Source organism: Schistocerca piceifrons, chromosome 10 (assembly GCF_021461385.2).
Source record: "Schistocerca piceifrons isolate TAMUIC-IGC-003096 chromosome 10, iqSchPice1.1, whole genome shotgun sequence".
NCBI classification, from domain to species: Eukaryota; Metazoa; Arthropoda; class Insecta; order Orthoptera; family Acrididae; genus Schistocerca; species Schistocerca piceifrons.
In genome coordinates this window covers 88,506,748-88,522,060 of record NC_060147.1, presented here as the reverse complement: position 1 = coordinate 88,522,060, position 15,313 = coordinate 88,506,748, and the positions used below count along the sequence as shown (strand labels likewise).

The following is a 15,313-nucleotide window of genomic DNA, read 5'->3' as shown; positions in this document are numbered from 1 at the left end:
CTGTCGGTGGTCTCTGTCAGCCAGCAGACGAGGTTTGCCTGTACCCTTTTGTGCAGTACATGTGACTTCATCTTTCCACTTCACTGTCACATTGGAAACAGTGGACCTATGGATGTTTAGAAGTGTGGAAATCTTGTGTACAGACATATGACACAAGTGACACCGAATCACCTGATCGCATTCGAAGTCCGTGAGTTCTGCATTGTGCCTCATTCTGCTCTCACATGATGTCTAATGACTACTGAGGTCACTCATATGGAGCACATGGCAGTAGGTGGCAGCACAATGCACGTAATATGAATGTTTATGGAGGTGTCCAGATATGTTCGATCACATAGTATATTTAAAGCAAACCCAATGTACATCCACGTAGCAGCACTACTAGCACAACTCTTATGTAATGGGTGCAAAATTTGAATAGACATCATTTTTCAAGTGTAGAAACATGCCTGCCAACTTTCGTTTACTTCACAAAACTCCTTTCGGTCATGCAATTTATTTTTTCCATCAATTCCGAAGGAGAGATGTGTTTCACACTACTGAAGATGAACAAGTGCTCATAGCTCTTAAGATATACACTTTAGAGTCCATGTTTACTAGGTATTTTTCTTGTTTTGATGTAAGGAACCTACCCCTAAAGTTTGTAAGTGGTGTTTCTGGGAGGGGGGGGGGGGGGGGGGGGGGCACCCTGTATGGAGGCAGAAGTCGTGTCACATTGGAGTTTCTACAGCAGAACAAATGATTTCGAACAAAAATGCTATATACAATCTGTTCACCAAACAATGAGAGGGTTTGCAGAGAGTTCAGAAGCTAAATACAGTGATAAGTACATGACTCGTGTATCAGTTACACTGTATTTGGGAAATGGAATGTAGGCTGTTAGCTATCAGACAAGGATATTGTAAAAGCTTCATGCTTGGTGATAGGTCTGTGCAGAGGATATTGTTAATAGGATACTCATTATCCACAAGTTGTTTATGTTTTAGACAATACTTTGCTTCAGTAACAATTCCTTGACAAAAATAGTATAATATTAGTACACAAATCACTGTGATTCTGTCTTGATACAAGGGTAATCCCAAAAGTAAGATTTCCTATTTTTTTATAAGTACATAGATCCGTTTATTTGTACAATGGTTTACATCAGTTTACAGCTTGAACATTTAGCTATTTTTCGACATAATCACCATTTCTATCGATGCATTTTTGTAGATGCTGTGGCAGTTTGTGTATTCCCATTTCATACCAGCTCGCTGCCATGCTGTTCAGAAAGTTATAACCTCTTCTTTCACCTTGTCATCGGAGCTGAATCACTGGGACCACAATCAACACTGACAGGTACTGTGAGACTCTGAAAAAACTCAAACAGGCAATTCAGAATAGGAGAAGAGGAATGTTGACCAAGGGCGTACACATTCTCCATGACAATGCTTGCTTACACATTGCTCGGCAAACCGCTGCTCCTCTGCAATAGTTTCAGTGGAACATAATCACCCACCCACCCTATAATCCTGACTTGGAGTCCAATGACTATCACCTGTTCCCTAGGTTAAAAGAACATTTGGCCAGAAAGTGATTAAGCCCCAACGATGAGGTGAAAGAAGAGGTTCATAACTTTCCGAACAGCATGGCGGTGAGCTGGTATGACATGGGCATACATAAATTGCCACAGCATCTACAAAAATGCATCGACAGAAATGGTGATTATGTCAAAAAATAGCTAAATGTTCAAGCTGTAAACTGATGTAAACCATTGTAGAAATAAATAGATCTATGTACTTATAAAAAAAATAGGAGACCTTACTTTTGGGATTACCCTTGTAATAAATCACAGTTTGCAGTAGCATTACAATAAGAAGCCTTATAGGAGAAAAACTTTCTACTTGAATTTTTAAAGCTATTTTTTCTTACCTATTTCTGCTGCTGTTTCTCAGAAATCAAGATACCTGTTGAATGCTGTTATGACAACATTAAGTAACTGACATCAGTCAGGAACTGCAAAATATGTCAAAAGATAATTAACATATTTTTGGTTGCTGCGAATGTAAGAGATCCAGTTGGAATCTACTGCTCTACCTTGGCAATACATTGGGTATTTCACCTCATTCCTTAATACATTTGGTTAAACTGTAGCAGTCAGTACACAAGCAGGCTCAAAATGGAGGCTGCCAGCTGCATACTTTCACTGCACGGAGCTTTATCTGCATCTGAGCAGCGTTGTCACTTGGTGAAAATTCAACACACTATTAGAAACACACTTCCAAACTTAAATGATATCACAGGTATTTTTTATCTTTTGTTACAAATTTACAGATATCATTTAACTCACAATTAAGTTTCAGTAATCTCGAAACATCTTTATAGTAAAGCAGAGTGTGCTCTGTGCTATATATATGTAACAACGCTGACTAAATTACAAGTATAACAGGTTTCAACAGCTGTCGTCGAGCCGTATAATGCTATCTTGTACACACACCCCACGCTGGAGCACTGTGAAGTGGCCTTCATTGTGGACAACGAGGCCATCTACGAGATCTGCAGGAGGAACCTCAGCATTGACCGACCAACCTACACCAACATCAACAGGCTGATAGGTCAGATTGTCTCAAGGTAACAGCTACACTACTTTAGAGTGGAGTTTAGTGCATTGAAAGTTATGTTCATTAGTGAAATTTCAGTCTAGGGAAATCTATTGACAATCGCCATTCAGCTGACTGGGTGACCACAAGTCACTGGGAAGCTGGTAATGTACATTGAGACAGCATTCAGTTTCTCCAGTGAATAACAGGAGTTGCTTTCTCTTCTTTGACATATGGGTAAAAGTGTGCTTATGGTGTCCACATCTTTTCTGTTGCATGCTGTTGTTGGTAACAGTTCACATGTAAATAAATGTTGTGTGACTAGGACCTCCTGTCGGGTAGACTGTTCGCTGGATGCGAGTCTTTCGATTTGATGCCACTTCGGCGACTTTCTTGTTGATGGGGATGAAATGATGATTAGGACAACACAACACCCAGACCCTGAGTGGAGAAAATCTCCAACCCAGCCGGGAATCGAACCCAGGCCCTTAGGATTGACAGTCTGTCATGCTGACCACTCAGCTACCAGGGGCAGAAACAGTTCACATGATGAATGATGGGAAGTGAACTCAATGAATCAGATTTGAATAGCCAAGTTCATTGTTTGTCCATGATTTCTTAAAATTCATAGATGCAGTTAGCTGATATTTTATTTCACACACAGCAATTTAAGATCTCACCCTAACCACCACCTCTATCACCTTCATTTTCACCACCTTTGCACAGAACTTTGCCATAGTACCTTTGTGTAAATTGACGGCTCTCAAACTGACCATGGTGTCAGGTGTGCCTTTTTCATTGGCACTGACATTTTTTGGTGTCAGCTTCTGGAACGCTGCTCAGTATTTACAGCAGATTTCTTCACCCTGCATCAGGCCACACAGTACATCTGGCAACACAGGCTTTTCAACTGCATCATTTTCACTGACTCTCTCAGTGCTCTTCAAAGCCTCTGTGTGCTGTACTCCATCCATCCCTTAGTGCAACAGGCCCAGGAAAGCCATCACTTGCTCACTCTTGATGAGGCCACTGTGATATTTTTTGTGGGTTCCTGGTCACATTGGTCTGATGCTGCTGCCAAGGCTGCAGTCCTTGTACCTCAGCCCACTAGTTCTTACATTCCCTCTGACAATTGCTATGTTGCCATCAGTCAGCAGGTGGTATCCCTTTGGCATCACCGCTGATCCTCCCTTCACAGGAACAAGCTCAGTGTTATTAAGCCTCTCCCAGTGGCTGGACAACCTCCTCTCAGCTCTCTCGCTGTGAGGAGATCATTTTAGCTAGGTTGCATATCAGGCACTGTCTTTTTAGCCATTGCCGTTTGTTAAGAGGTGCTTTTCTGTCACTTTGCACTTATTGTGTTCAAACTTTGATGGTCTGTCATTTCCTGATGGAATGCCCTTTTTTGACCACACATTCCCGATTCTCATTTGTTTTTGCCATCTGAGTCATCAGCAGTTATTAGCAAATGATGCACAGGCTATCGACCATGTTTTACTTTTTATCCATCGTAGCAATAGGGTGATGACCATTTAATTTTTAGTTCATGACCTCCTTTTCTCTATGGAGTATTTTACAGACCTTTCTCCACATCCCTGTTCCTAGCTGTTTTTCTTCCATTGATTGGGATTAACATGTAGTGATTTTAATTCCTCTCTATGTGTTCTGCAGTTCTGACATGGATGCATGTGATCCTAGTTGTTTTTGTGCCCTAAAACATAACAAAACAAACATCTCAATAATCCTGCAAAATTCTAAAAAGCTGTCAAATATTTGTGACTGGCGAGATTATAACCTTAATTCTACTTGTTTTGCTTATAGGAACTTAAGCTGTGCTGTTCGCTCTCATTCTAACCACTTCAAAAATTGTGACATATTCAGGAAAAGATGGCTAAGTGTGTGTGACAAATGAGATCAAAAGATTGAGCAATTATGATTGGATGCCATACACTATGTATGGCTGATAATAAAGCAGCATGCAACAGAAGGAGAATGGGCACTCTAAGTACACTTTAACTGATGTACACTGTCAGTCCAAAAAGGTTTTGAGACTGTATTAATAAAAAATTGAGAAAACTTAAGATGGTAGTTTTAACACTTGTGCATAGTCTCCCCCACTTGAGTTCATACACCCATGTGAAACTGTCTACATAATCCTTCTTTGGGATGTTCTTCAACTTGTGCTTCTCACTGGCTTGAAAGCCAGTTATGTCATCAAAGTATTGACCCTTCAAATGAATTTTTAATTAATTAAAATGACACTCGGTACCAAATTGGGTGAATATGGCTGATGACTGAGAACTGCTACTTGTTTTTTCATGAGAAAGTGCACTACAGCTGCAGCCAAGTGAGTGAGCATACCATCATGCAGCAAGAAGAAACCTTTCCCCATCCACTGTTGTGGAAGAACCCTCTAAATCCTCTTGCATAACCAGTCCACGACACTCAAATAATACTGGGAATTCACAGTAATGCCAATGGAAATAAATTCCCTGTGGATAAAGCTCTGACCATCAAAAATAGCAATGAGTATTGTCTTCACTTTCACTTTTATAATTCACCTCTTTTTAGATCCTGATGAACCATCAGAGACATTTTCCACTCTATCACTTTGTGGTAGGTTTGTATTGATAACACCAACTCTCGTCACTCATACTGATTTTTTCCCCAGAAACAACAGTCTGTGTTTTCCATTTCTATCAATCTGCAGCCAGTATCCATAGTTGTTTTTATTTGGGAGTCAAGGTGTGCGGTATGAACGTTGCACATACTGATCTCTTCTTCAAACATTTTGGAGAATGTCTTAAACACTTGATTTAGAGATGTTCAGTTCTTCAGGGATAGCTCTGCAGGAAAGATAATGGTGCATTTTCCAAAGATAATGAATTCTATCAGTGTCTCTGTTGGATGAACGTTAGGTGGGATGCCCTCACCTCTCATTGTCCTTGAGTGACACTTGCCCTTCTTTAAAATGCTTAAACTACTCAAACACTCATACACAATTAAAACAGTTATCACCATAGGCATTTTTCATGGACTCAAATGTAAAACATGAAATTGAATCACTGCTCAATGCTTCATTGCAATTCGTGATACAGCAGTGTTGACACACTATAGCCACACATCCACTACTTAACACTGCCTGCTCACAACAGACTGGTTGAATACACATCTGTTGCTTACAGTTGTTAATAAAAACTGCCACCATAGTTACTGGGCAGATGGTGCTTATACACCAGTAATAAAACCAGTCTCTGAACTTTTTCGATAGTAGCTGCTACGTGCCTTTCCACAGGTATCAACTCGTGCCCTGTCATCTGTTGGAGAGCAACTCTCCACAAAAGGGAAAGGTTGCAAATTTGAGTCATAGCCTGGCATATAGATTTAATTTGCCAGGATTCTTGAGAACTGTCACCCTTAGAAAACATTTGGTCACAGGTTCTGGGAAACTCACATACCATCAAAATGCAAGCCATCTCAGTTTATGAACTCTCGCATGGAGTCAAAACAGCATTAAATGACACACCTGCATCTGTCACCCAAGTTGGGTGTACGTCTGTGCTCAGTTTGGTTAGAGTCTTTATCGCTACCAGAAGTGGCACATGTGTGTACTAAATTTTGTACCTTTTATATCCCTGAATCGGCTACAAGTTTAATCACATATTCTTCCTACTACTCTGTATATGCACAATAAGCAAAATTTCATTGCTGTTATTGACAGTGGTGTTAGTTAGTAAAAGAAAAAATGTACAGACATGAGTTAGTAATTCCTAGCCACTACCATTTACACATTACAATAATAGAAATTCTTCTACAGAATAAAAGGTGTTACCAAGGAGAAACTTTTTCAGTTTGTTTTCAGATTTTATTTTTGCATTTTATGTCACTAGGTGAGTTACAAAAAATTTTTGCTGCAGCATTGTGCACCCTTTTTTATGCTAAGGGCAACCTTAATGTGGAGTAATGATTGTCATTTTTCCTTCTGGTATTGTAGTTATGTACAGCATAGTTTCTTATGAGCTGCAGTGGACTATTTAAAACAAACTTTATGTGGGAGTAAATATACTGTGTAACAGTAGTCACAATGTGCAATTCCTTAAGCATACATAGAAGATGATCAAGGGTGAGCACTGCATATTATTCTTATAGCAAGTTTTTGAGCAATGAAGACTTACTTTCTTAAAGATGAGTTACCCCAGAACATTATTCCCTATGGCATTTCTGGGTGAAAATATGTTAAATATGTCAACTTGATGATTTGCCTCTTCTCAAGATTTCTAAGTGTAGTTGTAGCTGAACTAACAAACTGCCTATTGGCTTCTGACTCGGGTTCTTTGCCGACATTAATCTGATGATTTTACTGACTTTTTGCCAGCATGAGTGGCTGGCATTGTCAAAGCTTCACCCTCCATTGCCAGTAGTGAACTGGAGCTGAGCTCATGGCCGCAGACTATATGTACCTGACACACCAACGTCCAAGGGCTTCTCCGCGGTCGTTTCTGGTGCGGTTCTCCTCTTGCTACCCACAACAGTCATTCACTGCAGTACAGAAAGCCAGGATCCGTTTACCTTAAGGCTTTCCTCTTTCTTGTTGAAGCTGTTCAAGTGTTTTTGTATTTCTACAGCTTCTCTGAACAAGCGGGTGTGAGAGTGCTTCTCTACAGCCAGAACTTCTGTGTCAGCGAATTTTATTACATGGTTTGTCTCACTCAGTATGTGTTCTGCCATTGCCAATTTCGCCACCTGCCCCAACCTACAATGTCATTTTTGTTCTTTGATCCTGGTGTTGATTGATTGTCCAGTCATTCCAACATAAACTTTCAGCATGTGCATGGTATATGGTATATTCCCGATATTGCAAGTGGGTCCCTTTTCTCCTTTGCTGATCTAAGAAGGTCTTTGATCTTCCTTGTCGGTTTGAAAATCGTCTTTAAGCCATGTTTGCACAATATACAGCTGATTCTGTCCTTCATTATTGGAATGTATGGCAGAATGGCAGTACCCAACATTTCTTTTTATCATTTCTTACTTCGCCAAGTGTTTGGCTCTGTTACACTTCTAATACAATTTGTGGAGTACCCATTGCTCCTCAGAACCCTTTCTACGTGTTGCATTTCATGTCTGAGGTTCTGTAGCTCACATATTCAACCTGCTCACTTTACAAGTGTATTAATCATGGCTCTTTTCTGGGTTGGGTGGTGGTTTGATAGTTTGTGCAGGTATCGGCCATGTGTGTTGGTTTTTGATACACGCTGCGTCTCAGGTTTTTGCCATCCCTTGTGACCAGCACATCTATAAATGGCAGTCTTTCATCATTTTCTATTTCCATGGTAAATTTTATGTTGGCGTGGAGGCTGTTCAAGTGTTGAAGGAAGTCACAGAGCTGTTCTTCATCATGGCTCCACACAACGAAAGTATCATCGACGTACCTGTACCACACCTTAGGTTTGGAAGTCGCCAAGTCCAGTGCCTGTGCTACGAAATGTTCCATGAAGAAGTTGGTCACCACTGGACTAAGGGACTACCCATGGTGATGTCTTCCAGCTGTTCATAGAAATTCACATTCCATGTGCAATAGCTCTTGGTGAGACATGCATGGAAGACCTTTGTGAATGCGTTGCGGGAAAATGGATCCAATGTGCTCCAGAGCGTCTCTGAGTAGTACTTTTGTAAACAAAGAAATGATATCAAAGCTCATCAGGATGTCATTTGGTGTAAGTTTCAGTTTCTTCAGCTTCTCAATGAAATGTACTGAGATCTTTATGTATGTATCAGTCTTCCCCACGGGTGCAGCTGGAGCAGAGGGGCCAAGTGATTTGCTAGTTTATACATCGTGAGTCATGAGCGCTAACAGTTGGTCTTAGTGGAGTGTTGTTCTTATGGATCTTAGGTAATCCTTACAGCCGAGGTGGTAGTACTTCTGTGTTGCGCAGGTTTCTCTGTATGTCCACCAGCAGAGAAGAGGCCTTGATTAACCGATATGTATTCCGTGTGATACACTGCATCGGATCTATGCATAGTCTCCAGTACGTCATCAGATATAATAGGTCTCAGTTCTTTTGCTCATAATTGAAATGTTCCATGTCTTCATCATGACAGTCACATTCCCCTTATCGACAGGCAGTACCAATATACTCTTTCGGCATTGAGATTCTTAATAGCTTGTACCTCTTCTTTCTTCAGGTTGCAAGCTGGTGGTTTTGCTCAGCACAGTATCCTGACTTTTTCCATGTATATTTCCTCTGCCCTTTCACAAGGAAGGGTCTGAATGGCCGCTTCGGTGTTCGCAATGATGTCTTCCATAGGTATAGTTCTTTGGATGATAGCAAAATTCCCTCCTTTTTTAAGAACACACACTTCCTCTTTGGTCAATTGTCTTTCAGTGAGGTTGATCACTGTGCATGACATGTCAGGAATTGCCTTGTCGGTCTGCTTCCAGCGTCTTTCAAACTTTTCCTTCTGTCACTCAGTGCAGCGCATGAGTACATTCCGCATTCTCCTGTGAGTGATGCCGTCAATCTTGTCCCAGTCATCTCAATGCATTCTGCTACTTAGTTGACAGAAAATGTTCAAAAGTTCCTGATCCGTTCTTGCCAAGTCTCTCTGTGTTGTATGAATTCCCTCATGAAGAAAAGCTCATTACATTCTGTCATAGATATGATGTGCTTGGGTGGTGGTGAATAGGAGCGTACATTTCAAGAACTTCGGTGTAGCACCTACATCTCGGTACCACGACAGAAAGGTGAGAGAGGACAGCAATCACATTTTCTTCCTCCGTAGCTGGTCAAGGTGTCAGTACAGTCTGCTGATCTCCTCCCTGTAGAGGCATAATACAAAATTGTTAAGGCTTTTGTGGTCACTTGTTGACAAACTGCCTATTGGCTTCCGTCTCGGGTTCTTCGGCCGACATTCATCTAATGATTTTTCTGACGTTTCGCCAGCACGAGTGGCTGGCATTCTCAAAGCTTCACCCTCCATTGCCGGTGGTGAACTGGATTCAAGCTTGTGGCCGCAGACTATATGTACCTGGCGCGCCAACATCTGAGGGTTTCTCTGTGGTCATTTCTGGTGCGGTTCTCCTCTTGCTACCTGCGATGGTTGTTCCCTGCAGTACGGGAGGCCAGGATCTGTTAACCTTATGACATCCTGTCTGGACTATTTCTGGGCTCACCAACGGCATGTGTCCCCACCAGTGAGCAAGATGCATGGCATGCAGCCGAGCGAGCCACATCACTGTAGTGTTTCAGGCTTCACAAAAACATTGCGTCAATGCCATGCTTGTTCCACATGCACAGACCTGACACAAATCATCACCTCAGGACCTGGAAGCCTCGTCTTCCATTGATGGCCAAGTCTTTTCCATCATCCCCTAGCCAAGTACCCATTTTCTCATTACCTTCGAGGTCATGCATATTGGATGGTGCCACATACCAACGTCTGGATTTGCTGGCTTTATCCCCATACACTAATACCTTGCGCAGTTTCAGTAATCATTCTATATCCATTGACAGCGTTTTTCTCACACAAATCACTTACAACGGTCATTCCATCACTGCTCAGTTTTTAGTGGTCAGATCCCTTGGAGCTACTAATCTTCTGGGTGTGGACAAATTTGGTTGTCTGGATTTATCAGTGCAGGACACGGTACAAGCGGTGTTGATCCCCTCATCTGATACCCTTGTTGCCCCATTGCTCAGAAAATATGACACGTTCTCATCCTCAACGCCAGGGGTGAAGGGTTTCACCGCTCATGTTCAGCTTCTTCCCTCTGCAGTTCCTTGTTTTCTTAAGGCCCACCCGGTCCCCTTTGCTCTCTGAGACAGGCTCCAAGTGGAACTTTGACGCTTACACGATGAAGGCATTGTTTCTCCCATGGTGCACAGTCACTGGGCAATTCCTATTGTGATAGTCGAGAAGCCGAATGGTGCTTTAAACATATGTAGCGATTTTAAGGTCCCGGTCAATTCTCAGTCCGTCATTGATGCCTATCCTGTCCCATCGGTGGATGACATACTCATATGTCATGTGGGCTCGACCCTTTTCGCCAAAATTGATTTGTGCAATTCTTATTTGCAGCTGCCATTGGACAACAAATCACAGCAGATCCTAGTCATCAATATCCTGTGTGGCCTTTCCCAGTACAACCGCCTCCTGCTTGGCATTGCCAGTGCCCCGCCATTTTCCAACATTATCTGAAATGCCTCACAAGCCAGCTGCTCGGAGCGGCCAATTATCTGGGCAATGTCATTGTCAGTGGCTCATCTGTGGTGGACCTCATGGACAAGCAGGACCGGCTGTTTCAGGTTTCTTCTGACGCTAACCTGCATTGCCGGAAAGAAAAGTGTGACATTTTTGTGTACGAAGTCAGCTATCTCGGGTTCACAATTGACGCCCACAGCCTACATGCATCTAAGGAATATGTCGAGGTGATTCAAAACTTGCCTCCTCCCACCATCGTGAAGCTACTGCAGTCCATCCTCGGTCAAGTCAACTATTATCGGCGTTTTATGCCCCACACCACCGAGATTTCGGCGCCCCTGACCGGGTTATTGCTCAAAGGTGTACATTGGGTTTGGGACACGGCATGTGAGCTGGTGGCTTCCACACGTCTCAAGTCAGTTGGTCTCCCACCCTCCTTGTCTGGCTGCTTAAGATCCTTCCCTGGCCCTCATCATCGCCGCCGATGCCTCGGACTATGGCCTGGGTGCGGTCCTCTGACAAGTGGTCGACGGCATTGAAAGGCCGGTGGTTTTCCCATCCAAACCAAATATAGTCAAATTGAAAAGTAAGCTTTGGTGCTGGTATTTGCCCTGACGAAGTTCTATGATTTCGAAGTTATGTGATTTCGTGTATGGTCGTCATTTCACGCTGCAGACCGATCACAAACCTTTGGTTTCTTTGCTTCATCCGGGTACTACAGTGCCCAACCAAATGGCACGCCACCTCCAGCGTTGGGCACTCTTCCTGGCGACATTCAACTTTGGTATTGTCTACCTCACCTCTGAACAGGACAGAACCGCCAATTTTCTGCCATGGCTGCCTGCTGGGGCAAACCGTGAGTTTTACACTTTCCATGTGAACCCAGATGTGGACGTAGCTCTGGACATGTTTCCATTGGATGCTGATGCCGTCTGGTGGGCCACCGCTCAGGATCAGACACTGCATGCTCTCCGCCACCAAATCACTGCAGGTTGGCCGACCAGCCGTCATAGCATCCGCAATGCCGAGGTCCAGCACTTTTGCGATCATTGGCAACAGTCTCTTTTTCTGCAGTGGTGTTATCCTTTTGCATAGTGATTCCGACATTCACCAGGTGGTGATACCGCATGCATTCTGCCACTGTGTCCTCGACCTTCTCCACACTGGACATTGGGGCATTGTCCTCACCAAGCAGCTGGCCCACCAACACCTTTATTGGTGAGGTATAGATAAAGACAGTGCTTCCCTCGTGTTAGCCTGCACCATTTGCCAAACACGTCAGGCAGCACCCTGAGCCTGTGTTTTTCGTGGCTGGATGCTGCTCCTTCGTAGAATTTTGCAGGGCCATTTCACAGTTCCCAGTGGCTCATACTGATCAATTCTGGGTCGGGATACCCTTATGTCCCCTGCATGATGATCACCACTTCTGCTGAGACTATCAAAATTCTCCAGTGCCTCTTTGCTGTCCAGAGTCTCCCCAAAAAGATTATTATGGATAATGGTTCACAATTTACTTCGACTGAGTTTAAGCAGTTCTGTACTACAAATGGAATTTCCCTCATCCATACCACTCTGTTTCACCCTGCATCAAATTGCCAGGTGGAATGTTTTGTGTGGACATTAAAGACCCAGCTCAATAACCTGCTGAGCTATCACCCGCTGCAGGAGCCCACACTTCTTTTCTTGGCTACATACCACACCACCCCCCATGCCAGTAAAAGTCAAGTGGAGAATACTTCATGGTCGACTATTCTGCTCCATCTTATCTGTCCTGGTTCCCAAGGATTCTCACCGTCCCGTCTGCACACCAACACACTCCTTTCACATTCAGCTGGATGTCTAGGTGCAGACTTTCTCTCATCCATGGGTGCGCTCAGCACCTGCCATCATCACCGAGCTCTGTGGCTGGGAAATAGCGTCTCTCCGGTGGGCCAACGGTTCCACCACCCGCTGGCACCTGAACCTACTCCACCCCTGTCTGGTGGACCACGATGCCCCAGGGGAGCTGCCAGTCTCTATTGCCGACTGCCCTGTGGTGGAACCTCTGCCTCTGCCTCACCCGCTATCTCCGTCTTCAGATGCCTATGCTGCTTTGTCGCCCCCCGCCCCTGCTGGTCATGAACCCATGAATGTCAACCAGGATGCACCTACTCCTATGGACCTTCATGGTACTGTGCATTTTTTTCCCAGAGGAAGACATGTTGTAGTGGCCCCTTATTGTTAGAGGGCCCATAGAACCAACACACAAGATGTGTTGCTAAACCTCTTTCAGCAGTGCAGACAGAAACATCATCAGCAGACAGAAACAGTAACAGACTTCCCAAATAAACATAGAACAACTTCACCAGACAACATGTGACAGTGTTTACCAATTGATAGGAACAGCTCCGGCCAGTACTTACGCCATCCCTAGCCTTCCTAGCCTTGTATTCACTCACCGTAGTCTTTTAGTAGCACGTTGTATTTTGTAGAGTAGTTTTGGTCAGTATGCTCTTCCATTGACTTGTTGTCTTGTTTCCTTATCTGTTTTACTACCACAGAGTTGTTCCTCCCCCGGCATTTAAAACTTATTGTATGCCAAGAAGACATTTCTTTCTTTAATTGTAATAAAGTGTGTTCAAGTTGACTGTTAGTTCTTTCCTGCTGATTGCAGGACACTACACAGCCAAAAACAATTAACTGTGTTACTTCACTTCTTCAGGATGGTAGTCAAAACTTCATACTAACTTCCATATATACATACACCAAAGAGCCAAGGAAACTGGTACAAGTGGCTAATATTGCATAGGGCCCCGAAAGCATGCAAAAGTGCCGTAACATGATGTGGTATGGACTTGACTTAACTAATGTCTGAAGTAATGCTGGAGGGAAATGACACCATGAACCCTGAAGGGCTGTCCATAAATCCGTAAGAGTATGAGGGGGTGGAGATCTCTTCTGAATAGCACATTGCAAGGCATCCCAGATAAGCTCAATAATGTTCATGTCTGGGGAGTTCACTGACCATTGGAAGTGTTTAAACTCAGAAGGGTATTCCTGGAACCACTCTGTAGCAATTCTGGATGTGTGAGGTGTCACATTGTCCTGCTGGAATTGCCCAAGCCTGTTGGAATGCACAATAGACATGAATGGATGCAGGTGATCAGACACAATGCTTATGTATGTGTCACCTGTCAGAGTCATATCTAGACATATCAAGGGTCCCATTTCACTCTGCACATGGCCCACACCATTACAGAGCCTCCTCCAGCTTGAACAGTCTCCTACTGACATGTAGGGTCCATGAATTCATGAGGTTGTCTCCATGGCTGTATATGTCCATCTGCTCGATACAAGTTGAAACAAGACTCATCCGACCAGGCAACATGTTTGCAGTCATCAACAGTCCAATGTCTGTGTTGACAGGCCAGGCAAGGCGTACAGCTTTGTGTCATGCTGTCATCAAACCTACACGAGAAGGTCTTTGGCTTCAGAAGCCCATATCAATGATGTTTCATTGAATGATCCACACGCTGACACTTGTTGAAGGTCCAGCATTGAAATCTGCAGCAGTTTGTGGAAGGGTTGCACTTCTGTCATGTTGAACGATTCTCTTCAGTTTTCATTGGTCCCATTCTTGCAGGATCTTTTTCCTGCTGCAGCAATGTCAGTGATTTGATGTTTTACCGGATTTCTGATATTCACGATACACTCGTGAAATGGTCATACAGGAAAATCCCCACTTCATTACTACCTGAGAGAGGCTATGTCCATCACTCATGCACAAACTATAACACCACATTCAAACTCACTTAAATCTTGATAACCTGCCATTGTGGCAGCAGTAACTGATCTAACAACTGTGCCTGACTCTTGTTGTCTTACATAGGCATTGCTGACCACAGCACTGTATTCTGCCTGTTTACATATCTCTGTATTTGAATAAGCATGCCTATACCAGTTTGTTTGGCACCTCAGTGTATTAATTAAAGATAAAATAACAGTTTTCAGCAGTGAAATTTTAAAAGTTTCTCTAGATCCAGCCCTACAGATTGAGGGGAACAGAAGACAGTGGATGACACATTACCCATTCAAAACTGCTGTTCATGCATGTCCTTGAGGAGAAAGACTGAGATGTAAACATGAAAAACTATAAATCTGCAGAATTAATCTTTTACTCTGCAGCAGTGTGTACACTGATTTGGAATTTCCTAGCAGACTGAAACCATGTGCCAGACCAGGACTCGAACCCAGAACCCGGCCTTTCATGAGCAATGCTCTTACTGAGTGAGCTATCCACACACAGCCTGCGATCTGTCCTCACATCATAGATGTACTCCTGCCAGTAGCTCTTCTCTTACTTTCTAACACCACAGGAGTTCTGCTACATAACTGGCAGATCATGAGCTGTCCCTGGATAGCTCAGGCAGTAGAACAGTCATAGGTTCTGGGTTAGGATCTCAAAACAGCACACAGTTTTAATCTATATATCTGCATGTTGTAGTTCTGCTGTAAAACATATAAAGTATGAGAAATGAGGATTCCATGCAGTTTCA

The 15,313-nt window shown here is 43.3% G+C and overlaps 1 protein-coding gene across 2 annotated transcripts in view; it reads left to right on the top strand.

The window, feature by feature from the left end:
- The window catches only part of LOC124718793 (tubulin alpha-3 chain-like), a 251,477-nt gene that overhangs the window by 198,513 nt on the left and 37,651 nt on the right, over window positions 1-15,313 (top strand). For both annotated transcript variants that reach the window (XM_047244401.1, XM_047244400.1), the window contains exon 5: window positions 2,429-2,610. In XM_047244401.1, coding sequence (XP_047100357.1) covers window positions 2,429-2,610 — 182 coding nt within the window. The remainder of the gene's footprint in view (window positions 1-2,428; window positions 2,611-15,313) is intronic.